General features: G+C 47.5%; 1 protein-coding gene and 1 long non-coding RNA gene across 7 annotated transcripts in view; one reads left to right on the forward strand and one right to left on the reverse strand.

The window, feature by feature from the left end:
* Positions 1–3,228: 3,228 nt before the first annotated feature.
* On the reverse strand, positions 3,229–13,739 carry LOC108401811 (uncharacterized). Its single transcript, XR_001854272.3, has 3 exons — positions 13,469–13,739; positions 6,930–7,008; positions 3,229–6,811 (listed from the first exon to the last, which is right to left on the reverse strand). It is a non-coding gene; the product is annotated as an uncharacterized lncRNA (long non-coding RNA).
* Positions 13,740–13,884: 145 nt separating this feature from the next.
* AZIN2 (antizyme inhibitor 2) overlaps positions 13,885–22,706 on the forward strand; it is a 54,210-nt gene continuing 45,388 nt past the window's right edge. For 3 of the 6 annotated variants that reach the window (XM_037010404.2, XM_037010405.2, XM_017667988.3), the window contains exons 1-4: positions 13,885–14,037; positions 14,133–14,241; positions 14,908–15,064; positions 16,532–16,705. In XM_037010404.2, the coding sequence (XP_036866299.1) occupies positions 14,960–15,064; positions 16,532–16,705 (279 nt within the window). In that variant the 5' untranslated portion in view covers positions 13,885–14,037; positions 14,133–14,241; positions 14,908–14,959. Of the gene's footprint in view, positions 14,038–14,132; positions 14,242–14,907; positions 15,065–16,531; positions 16,706–22,706 lie in introns of those variants that run through there. The other 3 variants (XM_073233601.1, XM_017667990.3, XM_037010406.2) reach the window with 3 other exon arrangements.

Here is a 22,706-nt window from a genome sequence, read left to right on the forward strand (position 1 = left end):
GCCCTTTCCCTATTTCAGTGTCAGCAGCTCAGCTGACAACCACGGGGAATGGGAGGTCAGACGCCCTCTGGTGGCACCCCAAACTGTATCAGCAAATTCTCTTGGCTCTGTTCCAGCCATCTACTGCTGTGCAACAGACCACCCCAAATGTCATGGCATAAACAGCCACCATTTTAATCACGCCCATGGATTCCTTGGGTCAGGAATTTGACAGGGCACAGGGGAAGGGGGGTGGCTGGGCTCTGCTTGCGGCAGGTAGCCTCCAAGGTGGTGCCCAATGACCCCTGCCTCCCGGTATTCATGCCCTTGGGTAATCCCATCCCACTTTGTCTCAGGGTTGGCCCATGTGGCCAATAGAATAGACCAAATAGTTTTCACTATGAGTCTAGGTTATACAAGCTATTGCGGTTTCTGCCTTGTCTTTTGGATCTCTCATTCTGGGACAAGCCAGCTGCCATACTGTAAGATTACACATATGGAGAGGCCCATCCAGAGAGGCCTCCTGCCAATGGCCAGCGAATGAGCTTGGAAGTGGGGCCTCCTGCCCCTGAAGAAATCTTAGATGAAGGCAGGCCTTGGCCAACAGCTTGACCGCAGCTCGCAGAGACCCTGACTTAGAACGACCCAGATCTTCCTCTCTGGAATTCCTGATTGTCAGAAACTTTGTCATATCGATAAAAGTGTGTGATTTTAAGGGTTAGATGTGGGGTGATTTCTCACTCAGCAGTAGATAACTAATACACTGCTCTAGGATGTCTGGGCCCTTAGCTGGGAAGACTTCAATGGTCGGAGGCTGGAATCACCTGGAGGCTGCTTCATTTGGGTGACTGGTGCCTGAGCTGGGACGCCTTGAAGGCTCAGCTGGCACTGTCCCCTGGAGGGACTATACGTGGCCTGTTCACGTGGTGTGGCTTCTTGCAGCATAGGAACTGGGTTCCAAGAGGGAATGTCTTGGGGGAGTGTCTGTAGAGTGAACTTTCCAAGAGAACAAGGAAAATGTTGCAAGATTCCTTTCAGCTTTGCTCCGGACCTCATACAGGGTAATTTCTACCACATTCTATTGTTCCAGGTGAGTCCAGCCCAGATTCCAGGGGAGGGGATCTGACTGGTTCTCTTGCTGCAAGACTGGTAAGGTCACGTTGCGGAAAAGCCAGCGGGGTGGGAGACATTATGGTGGCCATCTTTGCAAAATACAGTTGGACACATGGAGCCAGCCTCAGGGCCAGGAATCGATCCATTGCTCCCTGCTCTGCTTCTCAGGGAGAGAGGGTCAGGGGGCTTCTTTCACTAGTGAAGAACCCTGACAGTAGTGCTGGTTCTGCTGAAATGGCCCTTTCCAGCAAGCCCTAAGGGGAGCCAGCCATCTGCTGAGCTTGGAAGGTAGATACTTCATGCCTTTTGTTTCCAGCTTAGATTCCGGTGCTAATTCCACTTTTCTTAGTAAACAGGGAAGGTCCCGGCTGGTACCTCAAGCCGCCAAGTCACACTACCTTTTCTCTGTCAGCCAGTGCACCTAGCACTTCGCCTTGGCCAGTCCTGTACTCACCCTGCTAGCTGGGAATTATGACTCCATTATCCAGAGGATGACAGCCCTGGACTCACTGCCCCCCTGTGTTTGTTGGGACTGAAACCTCTCTGTCTTGGAATGTCTGATTGGAGAGCCTTCTGTGCTCCTGGGGCCTGTGGATGGTGGATCTTGGAGTGATTTCAGGCCCCAGTGAGCAGTCTCCTGTCAGTGTCTGGCCTGCCCTGCCACCTCTGCCTGCCAGCCCCTACTTCCCGTTATGCTGCACTTCCAAGACCCAGGATGTGACAGTTCCCAGCACCTCCTGCCTGCCAGGCACTGAACTCAGAAATAGATGAGCTATAGCCTCTGTCCTCGGGCAGATCACAGCCTAGGAAAAGAACAAATATGAGGAGGTAACTGCTGGATGTTACATTGAGTAAGTGTGAGAATCACGCAAAGGAGAGAGCATCTAACTCAACAATAAAGTGGGAGGAACCATCGATACACGCAACAGTGGGTCTGAGTCTCAAAGGCATCATGCAGAGCAAAAGAAGCCAGACCCAGTACAGACAGAATGGGTCCTTTTTCATGAAGTTCTAGACCAGACAAAACTGTGGATTATATGTGGATAGATATCAGATGAGTAGTTGTTTGGGGTGAGGGAGGCTTGACTGGGAAGTGGCCTGAGGTGATGGATGTCCTGAGAATGAGGACTCTTCTGAGGTGTTGAAAATGTTTTAACCTTGATAGGAGTGTGGGTCACGTGAATATGTTCAGTTGTTAAAACTGATAAAACTGTATGCCGATGATCTATGAATTTCATCATATGTAAATTATGCCTATGATGGGAGTGTTCAAAATAGCCCCCAATGACCCCTGCCTCCTGGGGTGAGTGCCCTCGTTTGATCCCTGCCCTCCATGTTGCATCAGGTTGGTCTGGGTGGCCAGTAGGACATGGCAGAAGGGATGGTGTGTCAGTGCCGATAAGGCTGTAAGACACACCACTGTGTCACCTTGGTTTCTCTCACTCTTTTTTCTCAGATCACCTGCTTTGGAAGAGGCATGCACTGAGTGACTTTATGGATGTACATGGCAAGGAGCTGAAGCCTCCTGCCAGCAGCTCTGAGTGGGCTTACAGCAAGTGGATGCTTCAGTCCCAGGGAATGGCTTCCACTGAATGCAGCCTTGGCTGACTGCTTGACCACAAACTCATGAGAGACCCCGAACCAGCTCACAGAGCTAAGCCACTTCCTGATTTCTGACCCTCAGAAACTGTGTGAGATAATTAAGGTTCGTTTTAAGCCATTCAGTTTTGGGAGTTATTTGTTTTGCAGCTGTCAGTGAGGAATACAATATTTCAATAAACTAACCATGTAGGGGGAAACATCTGATAAGTGCTCCTGGGCCAGATAGCTTTCCCAGGAACCTCAAGTGCTTTCTTTGACTCAGACTTCTGGGCTCAGCTCTGAGATGGAGGGATGAGGGGCTGGACATCAGGAACCGGTGTCTCCAAAACAGCCACAACCTTGGCCCAGGGAGCCATCCTGGCAGCAGTCACACACAGCACCCAGGCCCACAACTGGTGTGCAAACAGGACTCCAGGAGTGCACCCCCTCCCACCCCTGCCCATGTGTGCCTGCAGGAGTCCATTCAGAGCCCAGAAGCCAATACTGGTTACTATTTCTGGAACACTTTCTATGTGTCAGGTGGTATGCAAAGTGCTTTGCATGTATCTTTTAATTTATCCCTCCCAAAAACCTTCTGAAGAAAATATTACCATACCTATTTTACAGTGGAAAACACTAAGACTCAGACACTGAAGCAAATTGCCAGGGTCATAGAAGTACTGGGGTGTGGCAGCTTTAGATTTACATTCAGATTTGTTTAGTTCGCAAACTGAGAGGCAGGAAGCAGCTACCCCAGACCTGAAAGTACTTTTCTCATCATCTCTTTCCTGTGAGAGCAAACCGCACATTCTTTCGTCCTAGAAAAGGCCACAATCTCAACCCAGATTCCCTAGGTGAGGATATTAGGAGGCTGGCGGGTGATAGCTGAGCCACCAAGAGTCTCAGAGGTCATGGAAGTCACCGAGGAGAGAACTGGGGGCAGTTTTCCAAGGGCTCCTGCCCCTGTACCACACGGCCCTGCCTCTGCCACACAGGAGGGGAATGGTTGCCTTGTGGGAGAAGCACATTAGGGTAAAGGGTGGCTTTGGGGCAGGGGAAGGAGAGACAAAAGGAAGGCAAAGGTAACAATAACACTTAGATCTCACAGTGTTACCATGGTTCATCCCAACAAGCACAAAGGTCACATAAATCAGTGTCACATATGGTCCATGGAGAGTCTGGGCAACAGCAGAGGACATCATAGAAAAGCTCCCAAACCAGTCCGGCCCTCGGCATGGCCTGATGAAAAGCACCCTGTGGCTCAGTGGCCAAGACCTTGGGTTGCCCCATTCCTTCCTTCCTTCATTCAATAAGCATATATTGACCATCTGCTATGTGCTAAATACTGTTTGGGGAGCTTGGGATATTTCAGTGAACACGAGAGCCGGGTCTTTATGAAGCTTAAAATACACAGACTTAACACATAAATTCTAAAGTATCCTAGAAAATGAAAGGTGCTATAAAAGAAGAAAAGGTAAAGAGGGGTAAGAAGTCTGAGAAGGGAAGCCGTGTGTATGGAGTGGTGGGCTCTGACAGGCCTCCTTGACAAGGTTTCCTTTGAGCAAGAACTTGAAGGTGGCGAGGCTGTGCCACATATCCCAGTGAGCCGCATGGGTCTCTGGAGGATACACATTCCAGGCAAAATGCACACTGATGTATTAATGCTAAGGGGATTATGCCTGTAACTTACTCTCAAACAGTTCAGAAAAAAAATAGATTATCTAGGTGCATATACAATATGTATGTGTATGCACACATATATAAATACACATGTGTAGAAAGAAAAAAATGTAAAGGCAAAGAATGTTAAAATGTTAACGTTTAGGGAATTTGGGTTAAGGGTATGTATTATTTGAAAAATTTTTCTGTATGAAATTTCAAAATAAAATACTTTTTGAAAAAGGATTTTAGGTGATTTTAAAATAAAAGCAAAGCTCCTGAGGCAAGAGGGCACCTGGGTGTGTAAAGGACACATTCAGGTGCCAGCAAAGGCATAAAAGGAATACATTGGTGTTTATTTTACCTGCCTGGAATGCGTCCCCCTTCTTCAGGTAACAATGCTCCGTTTCTCATTTGGGGAAACAACCCTTCCCGACTCGCCTTCCATACTGATTCCGTCATCCTGTTAGGGGTGGGGGTGGCTTGAGACCCAGGCCTGATCAGTCAGAGATGCGCACCTCAAAGGACAGGGAAACACAGTCCTGGGGGCCAGGGCTGGCAGTGGGGTGGGAGTCCGTCTGAGGACAAAGCCAGCCCCAAGGCAGCAGAGCTGAGACGTGAAGCAAAGTCTGTGTGTGAGCTTTTATTCTCCAATGTCTTAGTTACATGAGGCAATAAACTCCCTTTTTATTCAAACTGCTTGAACCAGTTTGAAGGGGATTTTCTCCTACTTGGAACAAAAACATGTGTTGACTGATTCAAAGCATCGGGGACAGCCTGTCTGAGGAAAGGATGTTTAAGCAGAGACCTGAAGGGTGAGCAGCAGTTGGTCTGGTGAAGAGGCAGGGAAGATGTTCCAGGCAAAGGGACAGCAAATGTGAAGGCTCCCGGAAAGGAAAGAGCACGGCAGGTTCAAGGAGCTGCAGGAAGGCCTGGAAGGTGGCGGCAGGGAAAGTGAGGAGCCAGGCATGGTCGGGACTGGAGGTGGGTCCCCTGCCCAGGAGCCTCACAGGTTTTGTTAAGGATCTGGGACTTTATCCCAGGAGCAAAGGGAAGTCATTGCAGGGTTGTAAATAGGGATCGACAATTTGCATTTTGAGATATTTGCATTTTAATGACACTGGTGGCAGTGTGGGGCTGGACTGGCAGGAGATAAGACTAGTGTAAGGAGATAATTTAGGAAATTATTGCAGACCTCCAGGCTAAAGATGATGACCCTGACTGAGACAGAGGGACAGCTGACATGTAGAGATTCAGTGGATTCTGGGACAGCTAGTTTCCAGAGATGGCCCCCAGTGAACCATGCATCCCACTACTAATGCTGTTGTGTAGTGTCATCCCACATTGAATCTGGGAGAGCTCTGGGACCCACTTTAACCAACAGAATACAGAGGAAGTGATGCTGTGCCCTTCAAAGGCAGGAAGTCTGGTGTCCATGTTTTTGGACTGGCTATGTGGCCTCTGTGAAGGGGCTTACCCAAAGGACCCAGGGTCTCTCACAGACATGAGGGGTGGCCGGATGCCTCAGAGACAGAGGCAAACATTCTCTGGTTTCCTCTGGAGTGGATTCCACTGAGCCTGGCTCTGGCCCCTCACCTACCCACAGTCTCTGTGTTCTGGATTGGTCAGTTAACAGGAGGCATATGGATGAAGTGAGTTCAGGCAGCAGTGGGGCAGGGTTGCAGAGGGCCAGATGTGTCTGTCTGGCTCCATTCTTCGTTGGGGTGAGTGAGCAGTTTTTTAGGAGAACGTGGTTACTGCAACAATTTAGAAAGAGGCCCTGCTTGGGTCAGGCCTGCATGACTCAGTGCTCAGCACACCGGCCCTCTGCCTTGTGAAATCCTACAGGGCAATGGAATGGAATTCCACCACTCACCTCCTCACACTGTGCTGACCCTCTTCCTGAGCCTCTGACCCCTGCTGGGTGGTCCTCAGCTTAGGTTCTGAAACCTCCTGTGGGGCTGCTTCCCTCCTCCTGCACCAGCACTATCCCTCTGACACATTTCTGGATTTCTATCCCCTGGCTCAGCGTAACAATACTAATAGCTATTACCTAGAAGGCATTTGCTAATGTATGTGCCAAACACTAGGCAAAAGCTTTTAATGCTCGTGAACTCCTTATACCAATTCTAGGAAGTAGGCACTCTTAGTATGCCCATTTCATAGATGACTGAAGCGAGGCTTACATAAAGTGAGTAATTTTACCAAGGTCCTCCAGCTGGTGAGGGTTGCTCCAGGAAATGGATTGTAGCTTAGATACCCCCAAAGTTTGTTCACTTATTATCTAGAGACAGTACTGCCATTCAGCCCAGGTTGGTTTTTGTACCACCCTACCGCTCTGCCAGAGAGGGGACATGGTAAAATCTTGATACCCTCTTCAAGGATACACAGCCTTGACCTTTTTGCCAACTGGGACTCGAGTTCATTTAGGCCAGGGATCCTCCGAGCATGGTTCCTGGGCCAGCAGCATCGGCGTCACCTAGAAATTTGTCAGAAATGCATTTTCTCAGGCCCATGCCAGCCTTACTGCATCAGAAACTCTGGGGGTGGGTCTGGAACTCTGTTTTAATTAGTCTCCAGGTGATTCTGATGCGCACCCTTCTGAGAACCGTTGGAGAAAGCAGAAACATCAACAGCTTTTTCACTTCCATTCCCAGGTGGCTCTGGAGACAGCAGCTGGAGAAAGTAAGAATTTTCAACTGAGCATTATAATTTTTTTTTGGTGGTTGTTGTTTTCTCATTACATTTGTCAGAAATGACTCAGGTCTGGCTTGAGAGAAGGTGTGTGAATTCCTTAATTGTAATACACTGTTACTATTTGTCACATTTTTATTTAGCTCTCATAAAAGAGAGTGAAAATACCATAAAAGAGAGTAAAGAAACCAACTACCAAATTCAGCATCTTAGCATCTTGTCTGTCTAGGGAAGGGTTGTAACTACAATTTCACATTCAGTCAACAGATTTGAGCTTTGCTTCCTTGGTGCCCATTCTTGTGCTCGGTTCTGAGGCACAGACCAGGCCCCTGGGCTGCCTGCCTCTGTGTCAGGGGACACAGACACCTCACTCATAACTAGAATTCAGGGTCCCAAGGGTTGGGGTCCAGGGACTGCTCCACCATGACCTGGGCTGCACCAATTTAAGTGCCTCGCCTGTGCATAGCCTTAATTTTGAGTCCAGGCTCTGCTATGTACCAGCTGTGTGATCTCAGGCAGGTCACTTGGCCTCTCTGGGCCTCAGATTCCTCCATCGTGAAATGAGAGTAGTAACTCCTACTCCACAGACTTGTGAGGATGGAGGAAATGCTTGTAGTGTAGTGGAGCCACTCACTAGCTGTGTGACTTGAGCAGGTTAATTAGCCTTTCTAGCTTGTTTTCCTCCACTATAATCTTAATAGCACAAGCCTGATAGGGTAGTTGTGATGTTAAAGCTATATATATATATATATATATATATATCTTACAACACAGTTGCATGATAGTCAGTACTCTGGCAATGCGATGTATTATTGTTATTAAGCATATGATACAGTGCCTGGAGCCTGGGAGATGCTCAGTAAACGATGGTTACTGTTAGAGGTTTCCATCCCTAATTTGAAGACAGCCCTGACCTTACAATGCCTAAGGCTGCTTTCAGCTTCTGGTTCTTGGTTATTTCAGTCTCCATCTCACTGATGCCTTCAGGGAGTTTGTAGCACTGACTTCTGTTTGGTGCCCTTTCTGCCAGTTTGTCTTGTATCTGACTCTGAGTTCCAGCCTCTCTCAGGTCCCCAGATATTTGCTCCTGGCCTGGTCTTAGCATTCTCTGTTCTGGCTTCCTGCCCCATTTCTGGGGCCTTTCTCATAAACTCAGTCAAGTCAGAGGTAAGTTCCAGCTCTGTGACCTCTAGCTGTGTACCCTTAGGCAAAGGATTTAACCCATATTTTCTCATCTCTAAAATGGGGCTAATAATTCCTATCTCTTAGGGTTATCTAAAGAGTAAGTGCCATCATGTGTTTATAAACATTCAGCATGGCTGCTGTCACACAGTAGGTGCTCAATAAATGTTTCTTACTTCTCTGTCTACCTCTCCCTATGGAGTAAACAACCTAATCGTTCTGCACTGGTATACTGATTTGTGGAAGGGGAAATAACCTTTCCTACTTGTGACAGAGACTGCCAGTCTCCATACAATATCCAGTTTCCCTTCCTTATTTAGTATCACCCTATCTTTATTAGGGGTGGGAGGAAACAACAATGTACCCAACTACACCTCTCGTCTCCCTTGCAGATAGTTAGCACTGTGTATCTGTATTTTGGCCAATGATATGAAAGTACATTTTGGATGGTGTTACGGGTTGAATTGTGTCTCCCAAAAAGATACGTTAAAGTTCTAGCCCCCAGTACTATAGAATGTGACCTTATTTGGAAACAGGGTCTTTACACAAGTAATCAAGTTACAGTGAGGTCATTCAGGTGGCCGTAATACAATTTTGGACACAGAAAGGGACACATGCACAAGGAAGATGACGTTTAGACATAAGGGAGAAGGCAGCCCTGTGACTAGAGTGATGCATCTAGAAACCAAGAAACACCGAGGATTTCCAGGGAGCATCAGAAGCTACAGGGAGCAAGGAAGGATTCTCCCCTAGAAACATCAGAGAGAACATGGCACTGATGACACTTTGATTTTAGACTTCTAGCCTCCAGATCTGTGAGACAATAAATATTTGTTGTTTTAAGCCACCTAGTTTTTGGTATTTTGTTACAGCAGTCTTAGGAAATTAACACTTATGGAATTTGGGGATGGTTGCTTAAAAGGAGACTTCCTGCCCCCTGGAATGTGCAGGGTTGGTGCCCAAAACACTTAACTGTCAGTATTGAGATGAACGCTGACCAGAAAGGACAATGACCATGAACAATTTGGTAACACTCATACATACTGGTTAAATATTAGCCCTGAGAATGTGGCTGGAGCTCCAGCAACTATTTTGGACCATGAGGCTATAGAAGCCTGGAGCTGAAGAGTTGAAAGAGAGGTGGCACCCTGGTTCCTGATGACTTTGTGGAGCTGCCACACCAGACTTGGACTGCCCACCTCCAGTGTTATACTACATGCATAGTAGAATAAACTTCTGTTCATAGCTCTGTTATTTTTTACTTTTCTGTTTTCTTCAGCCAAACCTAAATTTAACTGATATCCATTCCATGAAGTATTGGGAAGCCTGAATGAAATGATGAACAAGGAAAGCACTTTTCAAACTCTCCAGCTCTGTGCCCACACAAGGCATTTTTATTACTGCAGTATTCCTAACTAAGATTATGATTGGTTCAGGAAGAATAGTTTGAAATTGACTGTCTGATCCTGGCTAGAGATTGGAGGCTCTTTGTCCTGTTTTAGCAGCATATTCTTGAGGGCTCTCCAGAGCATCCATGGATAAGAGTGGCATGTGAGACTGACAGGAGAGGAGCCACCAGGCTTTGGGCTGGATGCCAGCAGCCCAGGTGACTTTTGTTGAGCTGGGGCCGGAATGCTCAGACACTGGTTGGTAGGTTAAGAGTCAGGACAGATGGGTCTAAATCTGGGCTCCACCCTTACTTGCAGTGTGACTGTGCAAGTTACTGAACTCTGAGTCTCAGATTCCTCATTTGTAAAATGGGAATAGTTATAGCCCCTATGACAGGGTTGTCATGGAGATTCAGTGACATCACATACTCAGTAGGGAAAAAAAATAAATCCACAGCTTATCTGTATCCAGTCTAGATTTTTCTTCTTTGACTACTAACTCTTGGCAGATGACAAGCAGATAGATTAGATTCTGGTTCATTCCTTCTGATTGATTGATTCATTCAGTAAGCATATATACCAGGTAATGAAAAGAGCAAGTGAGGCAGACTGAGACCATGGCATTCAAATACAGGCAGCTCAAAGAGTAATTAAAAAAAATTTGAGCCAAAGTTTGTTTGGGTGCCCCTTGCCCCTCTTACTGTCATCTTTCCTTGAGGGCTTCCTTTGAGGTCCTGCCACGGTTGTTCTGGTCTACCCCCTCCCAGTCAGTATATGTTTGTTTTCCAGGGGACCTCAGTCACCATTCCACATTACGGTGCAAATGACTGCAAATCTCTCAAAGCATGGATCTGCAAATGACTCTCCTGTAAAGCTGACTGCCTCCAGACAGGCTGGTGCTATGCATAGAAAGCAAGAATGTTCCACAAAGAAGGGCCCAGAGAAATCATTCAGTCTGAACCCTTCCCATTCACAGGGGGAAATCAAACCAGATAGAAGTGATCCTGGTCTAAGCAGGATGACCCAACCAAGAATATTCAGCCGTCATGTGGCCAGGCTGGGTGGAGAGCAGAAAATGGCTCTTCCGGACTCCATGGTTACTGTTCTATAGCTGTGTGCTGAGCGTTTAGTGCTGTGTAATTTGGATTAGGTTGTGCAGGGTGTCCTGGGGAGACAATGAAGCAGCACAAGAAGTGCCTTTGGTTTTTAAGAAGCCTACTGCCGGAGTCCAGCTCCAGCCTAGGGGTGGGATGCCCGAAGGTGCAGGACGGAGTCGGCGTATGGAGAGACAGGACACGGAGTCACATGGAGGTGGTCTCTCGACAAAGTGTCGATGACAGCTTTATTTATACCATTTTGCAAGGATATGATTATTTTTTATTGTTCTGATGATTCATTAGTATAGGCACTTGGTTAATAAGTATAGGCAAGCTTTTTTCTTTTCCTGTCTAATCTATTCATGGTTGGTCAAGCGATAGACAGGTGATTGTTTTTCTGTTCTTTGACTGAAACTTTTCTTATTAACATGTACTCTATTGTGTTTTACGTTTCTATGCAATGCAGTTTCTAAGTAGTGCATGTGACCGTAGGAGCGTGCAGTATGTAGCAGCGACTATGGAGTCTATCAGCTCAGGGTGAAATACAGGTCACCTAGTGCCACAGTTAGCTAGGATTCTTTCCCACAAAAATATTCTTAGAGGCTTTAATAAATTTATAACCAATCTAAAATCATACACTCATATCTTCATCTTATACTCCTTTATAGGGCACAGTAGGCAGCAAACTAAATTTCCCCTTTTTATCTACATTTCTCTTTCTTCTATGTGGATACCAAAATCTCTTTGACATATGCTGTACAGGTCTCCAAGACTCCACTACTGCAGGGACTAAACAAGTTCTTACATGGTGAACAGTGCAAGGGCATTCATATCATAGAAACTGTTTCTGTTTTAACTACAAACCTTGAACTATAAACAATCACATCAAATATAATGTATGATTATTCATTTGATTTTTATACTTTATATGTGAATCTAATAAAAATGTTAATGTAGTAGGTAAATGCAAGATATAGATAGAAAGCATGATTTAGAACTGTAAGAAGGCAGGTGTAGATGATCAGGTTTGTGCCTACAGACCAGGTCTTAATCCAAGCTGAACAAGGGCAGCAAGACATCCACAGGTGTAGAAGATTTCTCTCAAAACTGGGGGGGTGAGGTTCTAAGCCTCACCTCTGTTGGCCCTCTTTTTCTCACCTGATGGCCCCCCTGCGACTGTGCCTGTCTTAGGTTGTTCCTCCCTTGAGGAAACTTACCCGTCTCTGGCTAACCAGCCATCTTATGGGGCCATACAGGGAGATGTAAAGCTGGTAAGTGAGAGAGAAGTAATATTCTTTGAAAAGGTTAGTTTTTCACTTCTTTGCAGATTTATGCTCCATGGCTTTTATGCCCAGCACTTGTTTTGAGGTATCTTTACTTCCTGGAAAATTATGGTACTTGGTAATTTCACGTCTGAGGCACAAATTCTAGTAAAGGACCATAATTAGGAAAGAAGAAAAACAAACTATAGAAGTAGTAGAGGGAAGAAAACATGAGATGATTAATTAAGTGTCAACAGGGTTATTCTATTCAACATTTTCTCATGACTCTATTTCTATAAAACTTTCCATCACTAGTTTCACTAGCATTGTAAACAAGGGGGGCATTCTCAGTGGAAATGGGGTGGTCAATGTTTGACTAACAGCAGGTTTTGGTACTTTATGGTAAGATCGCCATTTGGCCCCTGCATGTTCCATTCTTCAGGAGCACTGTCCTGAAAAGCTTTTGGGAAGTGTATGTTCTCATCTTTTCCATGCTGCTTAGCAAACGTTAGCTTAGTCTTTGGCAACAATGCAAGTAAAAACAAAGCCAATAGTATAATGGAAAATAACAAAATCAAGGTGGGTAATAGAGGGAGCCAGCTGCGAAGGCCACTGATTTGTGGGGGTCTTGCTCCAGCCTGAGCTTTGCTACACAGCTTGAGTAGCATGGCTTCCGGCAGCCTACAGCCTGACAATGAACATGAAGATGTATGTTAGACCAAAAGTCCTTTGGCCCCACTGATTTGAAATTCTGCCTTCATTGTGAACAGAATTATCCAGTATGCACGAGACTGTTCTAGACTGTTCTGTTCTACTACTGTCTCTTTCTGCACTGGCACCATTCTGTTTTAAAGACTCTGGCTTTATATTTTTATAGCTGATAGAAGTCCTCCTTCTTTTTTAAGAACATCTTGGCTGTTCTTGTAAAATTATCACTCCAGATGAACCTTCGAATTATATTTTGAGTGCCATAGATATGAATCTTCTTGAGCCCTCGTTTTTACGCCGGGCACTGGGTACTCTGAGGAGTCAGCACTCAGTTTCTGCCCTTGGGAGCTCTCAAACTAGCTGGGAAGTATAACCGAACAAGAAGTATAAAGCAACAACAGAAAGCTCACACTGGGTAACAAGAACCAAGTGAGTGAGGAATCCGTATAAATGCTGTGAGTTCCATTTTTCCTCCAGTCTAGGAAAATCATGGGGGGGTTAACAGGGGAGGTGACATTGTACTGGACTTTGATGGATGATGAGTTTGTCAGGTAGGGAAGAAATGCATTGAGTTGAGGAAGTCAGAGAACATTTCGTGGAGGAGACGCATTTCCCCTGCGAAGTGAGGAGGAGGAGTTTGCCCCACGGATGACGGGAGAGATTACCTTGAGCCAGGGAAGCCACAAGTCTCTCTGAAGACATTCTAGCTGGGTTTTGAGTTGAAGGAAATCAGAAAAGATGCTAGAAGAGGTAATTAAATAAAAAATATTCTATAAGAAAAGTAATACAAGGTGATGGCACTGACCTGGGCTTTGAGGGGATGAGTGAGCAGTTTCACCAGAGAGGAGAGACGCCCCACCGAGTTGAGGTGGTCACAGAAGATTCCCAGAGCAAGTAGAAACCTCCTGGCTTCCTACTCACTCTCTAAGCTCCAATATCCAGGATCTAAGCGTCCCATCGCGTAGACGCTCGGGATTCCGAGGCGGCGGCCCAGCGGATCCGATTTCCCTGCAAGAAGTGGCCGCGAAGGGAGCTCACCTGGGAGCATCGCGGCTCAGGTTTGCGGCGCGGGCGGGCAGAAACTGAACGCTTTATGTCAGAATCGACCAATGGGATGGCGGCACCCAGTTGCCAGGGCTACGGAGGGCGGCCGAGCGGAGGCGGGCCCTGGAGCCGGAGGCGGGGACTGGGCGGGGCTCATATAAGTTGGCGGCTGGCGGCAGGCGGGGCGTGGGGGCTGGTGGCCGCTGGGCGGGCGGGGCACAGGCCGCGAGGCCCGAGCCGGTAGGAGCCAGCGAGCGAGCCGAGGCGCGGAGGATCCGATTCACTCGCTGGGGAGACCTATGGACCGAAGTCGTGTAAATGGTTTTTAAGGCGAGTGCGGGGAGTGGCTCAGAGAGCCTCGGGGGGGTGCCCTCGGTTCCAATGCTGACCTATCTTCCCCCCCCGTCCTTCTTGCCTCCTCTCAGCAGGGGCCTCGGCCCCGCGACTGCCACTCCTCAGGGGTGTTGCACAAGTTTCGAGGTCATCGGAGACTCCCCCTAGCAGCGGCCTGGCTCTGGCCCCCTGAAGGGCTTGGTAAGGGAGCGTGGGGGGCGGGACCTCGGCCCTACACTCGGGAGGGCTCACCCCGACAGAACCTCAGCCTTCAGTTCTCTTCTGAGACCCCGCGGCCCCCACCCATCCTGTGGCACCGCTTGCATGCTTAGAATCCTAGCATGTCAGGACCAGTCCAGCCCCCATTTACAGAAGGTTAAACTGAGGCTCCGAAGGAGGACGGGCGTCCCCAAGGTCACGCCGCAGAGAGCGGACTTGAGCCGAAGCTCCAGCTCTCGGGTGGAGATTCCTTGGACTGGCCACTGGCAGCCTCTTTACGTGGGCGTGGCCAGGACTGGGGGCGTTCTGAGAACTTATCCACCTGGGTTTCTCAGCATTCCTGCTCCTTCTCTCCCATTCTTTCCCTCTTTACTAAAACCTGAATTTCAGAACTGGAAGGGATCTCCAGAATAATCCATCGACTTTACAGATGGGGAAACTGAGTCTCCGAGAGCATAGAGTGCCTTGTTGCAGTTAGGGTTCCTGATCATCCCCACCCTTCCCAATTAATCTAAGCTCCCCAGGCTTGTGCGGGGGGTGGGAGTGGCAGGACTGGGCACCCCGGCCTGAGTTGGTGAGGGGGGCAGCGGAGGCCACCCAACAGCGGCCCCTCACTTTCCCGACATAGTGTGTTGCATACTTTCTAAGGCGGAGGCAGCGGCCCCAGAGGCTCCATCCAGCCCTCTGGCTCCTCCTCAGCATGGCTGGCTACCTGAGTGAATCCGACTTTGTGATGGTGGAGAAGGGCTTCAGCACCCGAGACCTGCTGGAGGAGCTCACTCTGGAGGCCTCACAGGCCACCAAGGTGAGGGGCTGGCTGGGAGTGGGGGTGGGTGCCTGGTCCCTGTGCAGGCCCAGCTGCCTGCTCGGAAAGGGCCCCAAGGACCCTCAGCTTGTCACGTACTTGGTATTCAGTCCTTGCTATTTGCAAGAGACGGCTCATTTTATCGCAGATTCTTGGTGCTTGTGTTCCCTGCCTTAATGAACAGCACCACCATCATCCAGCAGCCCTCTCAGTCAGAAACCTGGGAGTTTACTCTGCTACCCTCATCTAGGCTTTGCCAAGCTCTGTACATTCAGCCTCCTTAAATCACCCTCCAGTGTGCCCTTCTGGGACCTTCATGGTTCAGGCCTCATCTCTCCAAAGGCCCCTTAACCTCTTCCCTGCCTCACCCCGCCCCCTCCAACTTTATCATACCCCTGCTCAAAATCACAATTCCCTGTCAGTACTGCACTGCACAGTCTCAAGGCAGAACCGCTCAGCCTTTATAGCCCCATTTCCGGTTTTCCCCACAACACATTATGCTCCATCAGAGCTGAATTACTTCTATTTCCCAATGATGCCATGTGCTCTTTTATCATTTTATCATGCCTTGCCCAGGCTGTTCCCTCTCTGTCTGGAACCCCTTCTCCCAGCCTCCCTCTTACCTATTTCTAGCCATTCCTTATTACTCATCAATGTCATCTTAGTTGCCCCATGCAGATTTTGTATTTTCTTTCTCTTTGTCCCCCACTACATTTTGTAGGAACTCCCATCTAGTATTTATTGAATGGCTGGTAATTGCTTGAGGGGTTTGTTCTCTGCCGTGACCAAGCCTCTTCAGGGCTAGAGCCCTGTCAGTTTATCTCTTGTCCCTTAGCATAATGTCAGACGCCAAGTGAGCATTAGTAAAAAAGCGTTGAATAAAAAGGAAGTTGAGTTCCAGGGAAGGTTTACGTAATGTGGTCTCACGCATAGCCTCATACATATTGGCTCTCAGCGTATCTGTGACGACCATTTGTCCACAGGCATGGGTTGCAGTGGCAGTGGGACCACCTCAGGGCTTTAGGATGTAGGCAATAGCCTTGGCCTTCAAGGAGTTTAACTTTTCTGGAGAAGACAGATGTATACACAGTTCTGATACTTTTCCAGAGTATCAGCATGTGCAAAATGCAGTGGGAGCCCTAAGGGCGGAGTTGCCTTATTGCTTTGGGGAAGGTGGCATTTGAGCTGAAATTGAAGGTACTTTAGGAATTTGCCATGCATGAATCAGGGAAGGGTATTCTGTGTGGAGACCATGGTGGGAACAAAGGCTTGGAGGTGGGAAAATGATCTGTCTGCAGCTGGAAAGTTTGCCTTCTGTTCTGGAGGCTTGGGAGCGCCAGAGAATTTTAGGGCAGGGCTGCTTCACTGTCAGAGCTGAGCTTGGGGCAGGTTCTTAGGAGGACCACAGCCGGCACACACAAGGAGGGGGCTGGGTGGGGTCTCACATTCACCCTTCTTGTTGTGCAGGGTGAGGTCAGTGCCCTCTTCGTGGCTGACCTGGGGGCCATCGTGAGGAAGCACTTGTGCTTTCTGAAGTGCCTGCCGCGCGTCAGGCCCTTTTACGCTGTCAAATGCAACAGTAGCCTGGGCGTGCTGAAGGTCCTGGCCGAGCTGGGGCTGGGCTTCAGCTGCGCCAACAAGGTGAGCCCCTGCCCCCTCCTGGCTCACTGGCCCTCGCTGCGTACTCAGCACACAGGGGTCCGGGCTGCTGTGGGTGGGCCCTGGGGAGGTAGGAGTGACCTGCACTTGGCCCCTGCCCTTTGGGAAGGGCCACCCGTTTGCAGGGAGGGCTTGCGGGATGAGGGAGGGAAAAACAAGCATGAAATTTGCCAGTCTTGCAGTTCCAAATTGGAACCCTGTGTGTCCCTTGGTAGGTGGGTTATGTTTTTAATGGAAATTTTCAAACTTCTTGGCATAGAGCTATTCTTCTAATTAAAGCAAAACAGAATAAAAATATCTTCTTATTGTTGGTTTTATTTTTTTCTTTTATAATCTTAATGTGTGACAGTACATTTTCTAAACTAGTCCTTTAGGGTTTTGTTACTGTCTAATTTAATTAATGATGTTGTCTTAATTCCCTTTCTAATTTGATTACTGCTGTTATCTTAATTCCCTCCTGCTCTCCTTAGATTTACTTTGCTTATTTACTGTCAGTCTCTATTCATTGAACTCCTTTAAGGTGCTAGTCACTGTGCTAAGTGGGGTTGAATAAGATAGACTCTATTGTCCTTGTGTTGAATGCTTAGGGTAATTTACCTGGTAATTGCTATTTTCATTCTATTCTTACTTGATAAAAGCCTTTAAGCTATTAAGTTTCCACAGAATACAGCTTTGGAGACATTTATTCATTCAGCAAACATTTATTGAGCATCTACTGTGGGACCACGTATCATTCTAGGTGGGGACTTAGCAAGTCAACAAAACAAATGAAACAAAAACAGGCCCTTCCTTCATGGAACTGGCTTTCTAAACAATAAGCAAGTTAAACAATGAAAATATATAGTATTTGAGATGTTAAGTGCTGTGGAGAGAATTAAAGTGGGAAAGGGAAGTAGAGTTGATAGAGAGGATCCTATTTTTAGATAGTTTGGCTAGGGAAGGCCTCACTGAAATTTGAATACTGACCTGAAGGAAGTAAAGGGTCAAGCCAGGTGGGTAACTAGGGTAAGAGCATTGAAGACAGTGAGAACAGCAAGTGCAAAGGCCCTGGGGTGGGAGCAAGCCTGAGGGCATTGGTTTGTGATAGTCATTACTATTACTTTTCTAATGGTTAATAATGACTGTTTTGAGGGGAACCCCTCTTAAATCCTGGTTAGCAATATGGCTGGCTGTTGTGAGGAGGATTCTAGAAAGGGATCCTGGAGGAGAGAGAAGAAGGGCTAGGCTGAACAGGATGACAGCGCTGGATGGATTCCAGGTGGGAGAGGTGTGTACCATGTAGGATGGTCAGAGCAAGCAAGTTAGCCTTGATCAGAGACAGATGTCCCTGCCCTTGGTGATAGATGAATCTCTCCCTCCTGACATCCATAAAGCCCCTTTGTATTAGCTCTTGCTTTGCACACCTGGTTGCATGCGGGTCTCATATAAAGCCCTGTGAGGCACACAGGGAGAGAGATTGCCATGGAGCCAGGCCTTCCCCTTGCAGCACACTGGGTGAGAAAGAAGGAGATCCTTTTCCAGGCCCCTAGTAGAGGTGAAGAGAGGGACCAAACCCCACTGACTGGAGTCCTCTGCTTCTGAAACCCAGAGATGGGACACTGCCAATCTCTAGCCTTGGGGGGCAGAGTTGAGGGGTGTTACGGCTTAGAAAGACCTTGAGGTCCGTGGGGACATTGGAAGCATTCGCCGTTTGCTGAGTGCTTCTGTCTTACCAGGCACGTCGCCAGGTGTTTTCCGTACATGATCTCACTTTATTCTCGCAAACACTCTGTGAGGTAATTATTATTACCGTGATTCTGACAGCAGCCCTGTGAAGCAGCATTTATGTATAAGGAAAGGAGACAGGTTGAGCAACGCACTGGGGAGTGGCCTCGAGTATGGCAGTGAGGTCCCTGACTTCATTGCAACAGTCTTTTCCAAGGTCCTCTGGGAGGGGATGGCAGCGCTGGGACTCGGCTGCTGCTGATTGCCCTTGGCTAACCACCAAGGCTGGGGGAGGCCAAAGGCCACTGACCGCAGGTGGGATCAAGCCTTTGGGTGCATTTGCTGAGAGGTGGCTCTGTGCACACAGCTTTTCTTGGAAGGTGGAGGCTGCCCTTTCCTGGTCGGCTATAGCTGGTGGCCATATGTACCATCCCCATGCCTTCCTCAGTGGACACTGATTTAGGGCTAGGTTGGGGCTGGGTATGCAGACACACATCAGACAGAGTCAAGGGCACAGGCATGTGCTGCATGGGGCTCTGGCCCACCCAGCCATCTTTCCCAAGGACCTTATTCATCTTGCCTGCCACCATCTTTTCATGCTCTTTCAGTGTCCTCCCATTTTAAAAAGCCTTCCCTGGGTACCACGTCACCCCCCAAGCCAATCTCTTGCTCTTTCTTCGTGGCCAGACCAAGGTGTCTATAATCGCCTGTCTGCACTCGCTGTCCCTTCCTCTCGGCCCCCACTCCTAAGCCATTGCTTCCCGACCTCCATTCTCACTGCTCCAGGAACTTTCCTCTTACCCCCAGGATCCAGTGAGCACTTTACCTTCAATGTTCATCTTGAATTATTCAAATAATACATTGATTCATTCACACACACAAAAAGGACATCAGCTTTATGTCTCCAGAGATAAAAAAGACAGTCATGTGGTAGGTACTGCAGACAACAGCTTTCAGTTCAGCAGGGTTTGGAGATCTATCCATGTTGATGCATTGAAACCTTGTTGGGGACACTCCTTGGTCCTCTTAGTATCTGGCTTCTCAACATTCCACACAGCGGCTTTGTATGTGTGTGTGTGTGTGTGTGTGTGTGCTAAGAACACTTAACATGAGAGCTACCCTCTTAACAGATTTTTAATCACACAATCCATTACTGTTAATCAAGTTACAGTGTTGTACAGCAGCTCTCTAGAACTTACCTAGTCTTGCAGAACTGAAGTTCTATGCCCATTGAAAAGCAACTCCCCATTTTTGATATATTCTTTTTAAGAATAGTCAATAATAACATACACTCCTAGTTTTGAAAGGTTCAGAAGTATATCAGATGAAAGCACATGCTGCTCTGTGCCTGCCTCCCCCTCACGGGGGGCCCCTGGCAGTTGAGACACCTCCTTCCACACAGACACAAGTTCCAAGACCAGGTTTGCTTTGATAGGAACGGCATTGTAATGCATGTATTGTCCTACCTCTTCTTCCCTGTCCACGGGTCCAGCAAACATGCGCTGGCTCTTCCTGTTTGCTATGGTTAGAGTTCCTCTGGATTCTGTCTCAGGCTTCCTTCTCTTGTGAACACTCCCTCTTCTTAGGGAACTTTATCTCCTCCCATGGCCTTAAATACTGTCAATATGCCATCACCTCCCCCATTTTTATTTCCAATCCAGACCTATATACCCAGCTGCTGACTTGATACCACAGGATGCCTGGAACTCCACGTGTTCAAAAGCACTTACGGTTTTCCCTTTGAGAAGGGCCCCTTGGCCTGCTGGGCGTGGAATCTCCCTGACATCCCTCATCCCCACGTGCAATCCATCAGGAGCTTGCCAGCACTGCTCCAAAACACATCTCCCCCACTTTCTAGTGCAGCCTCTCGGCTCCCCCAGGGTGACTGTAACCAGTCTCCCAGAATCCTCTCGGGTCCTTCCTCAGACCAATTTCACATGGTAGCCAGAGTGATATGCCTTTAAATTTGCTTTTAAAATACAAATCTGACCATTTCATTTCCCTTTTTGAAACCCTCCAGACCATTTCCCATCCCTTAGGTGAAAATATAAATAAGTCCACAGCAGCCTTCTTGGTTTCCCCACTGGCTCTGCCCACTTCCTCCAACGTCTTCCCCTACTGTGCTCAACCTGCCTGGCCATGCCAGCATTCTCTGTTTCTTGATCAGGCAAAGCACACTCTTGCCTCAAAAACTCTGCACAGTCTGCTTCCTCGATGAGAACCATTCTTGCCTTCCCTCTGGGCCTGGCTGAGGCCTCTTTGGGGCTCAGATTAAATTCCTGAGCCTCAGAAAGGCTGTCCTTCATCCTTCCCACCCAGGTGTCCCCATCCCACATTCTCTAATATCCTGTATTTTTTAATTCTCGGTTCTTATCCATTTGTAATTCTATCATTATTCAGTGTTCATTTGTTTCTGTCTGTCTGCCCCATGAGCCTGAAAGCTCCATAGGATGAGACCCTGTCTGCTTTACTTCCCATTTGTTTTTATTAGCCATGGTTAAGGAGCCTGGCATCTCAATAGGTGGTCAAGAAATACTCGTCAACTAAGAATCAATTTTCAATTCTCCATTATAGTACTGTGGTTGAGAGCTGGTGTGTTAAAGCCTGACAGTCTGGATTAAAATTCCAGCTGTGCAGCTCAGAAGCTGTGCAACTTTAGACAAGTCACTTAACCTCTCTGGGCCTCTGTTTCTTATATCCTGAGACTATGATAAGGATTAAATGAGAATGTATATAAAAATACTTAATGCAATAACTGGAAAATGGTGATCCTTAATGAATAACAAGTTATTATATAAATATTTATAATCAAAGCTAAACCACAGCTCCCCAAAGTGCTACCATTGCTTCTTCTCCTCATTGCATGAGGTGACATAGTGAGCAAAAACGCATTTTTCATGTCCACTCACACTCAGATCTTTAGAAGCCAGCTGTGATGGCAGTTGTTCTGGCTCTGGAGTTGGACATTTGTGCCCCATTCGGCTATTTATTGGCTGTGTCACTATAGGCAGGTGGACTTCTCTGAACTCAGTTTTGTCCTCTGTAAAAAGTGGCCGGTAGTATTTCTGAGGATTGTTGGAGACATTGCCTGAGATAGTGCACATAAGTACCTCATGCTGAAAAGCTACTAAATTAAAATTAGTCTTATTATAAACTCAGGATGGCTAAAATGGTCCTGTGTCTCCTACAGTGTTTCAAAACTGGCTCCCTCTTGACTTTCGTCCCTTAATCACGGAGAGTCAGACATGAGCATGAAAGCTAGTGCTGCCTCCTACTTGGCTACCTGACCTCTCTGAGCACAGGTTTCCTTCTCTGAAGTGCGGAGCCACTACCCATCTGATGGGGCTATTGTAAGGAGTAACTTAGATAATTGAAAGCAAGAGTTGGCAAATCCAGGTCACTAGATTTGGATGGATGGTGGGCCAAATTCAGGTCACTGCCTTATTTTGTAAAGTTTTATTGGATCACAGTCATGCTCATTCACTTACATCATGTCTGTGGCTGCTCTGGCACTACAAAGGCAGTTGAGTAGTTGTGACTGAAATATATGGCCCACCAAACCTGAACTGTTTACTCTCTGGCCCTTTGTAGAGAAGGTTTGCCAACACCTGCTGTAAAGCATCTCATTTGGTGCCTACTTGTGGTGGGTGCTTAATGGCCATGTTGGCTCTCACCCTGATCATCATCATCTGTATCATTAGTGCAGTGATCAGGGGGAACAGCATTCTAAACAGGAGGAAGAGGAGGCCCTATGGGGAGGGGGCTTGCTGGAGTCAGTACAGTGCCATGCACACAGCAGGCCTCTGGATATTGGATGACCTATGTTAAAAAGACTCTGGGTTTGGTGAACTTTCAAGTACATCAAGTACTATTCTCTAAACAGTTAAATCTGCCAGGAAAATGTGTCAGATGCCTGTTGGCAAAGCCACCGCCATGAGACCATACATTATCTTTGTGTGAATTAGAAAACATACCCCTTCCTTAAGACACTTCATTATTATAATAAATACACTGATTTTGTTAGAATGAAATGCTTTACTGCCAGGAAGTTGTAATCAATATACAAATCTACCATGTATTATTTGTGAATGGGACACTCCCACCCCTGATTGTGCAGTGTACCACCTGCACATCTGTATGCAGCAGCCCTGCCTGCCAAAGAATGGTAAACTGACGTGGGTTCTGATTTTTGTATATCTGTTGCCTAAAAGCAAGGCCCACTTCTCATGGACCTCCCCATGCATAGCTATGACAGCCCGTCATTTGTGCTTCCCTGGCC

The sequence above is a fragment of the Manis javanica genome, chromosome 4 (assembly GCF_040802235.1).
Source record: "Manis javanica isolate MJ-LG chromosome 4, MJ_LKY, whole genome shotgun sequence".
Classification (NCBI taxonomy): Eukaryota; Metazoa; Chordata; class Mammalia; order Pholidota; family Manidae; genus Manis; species Manis javanica.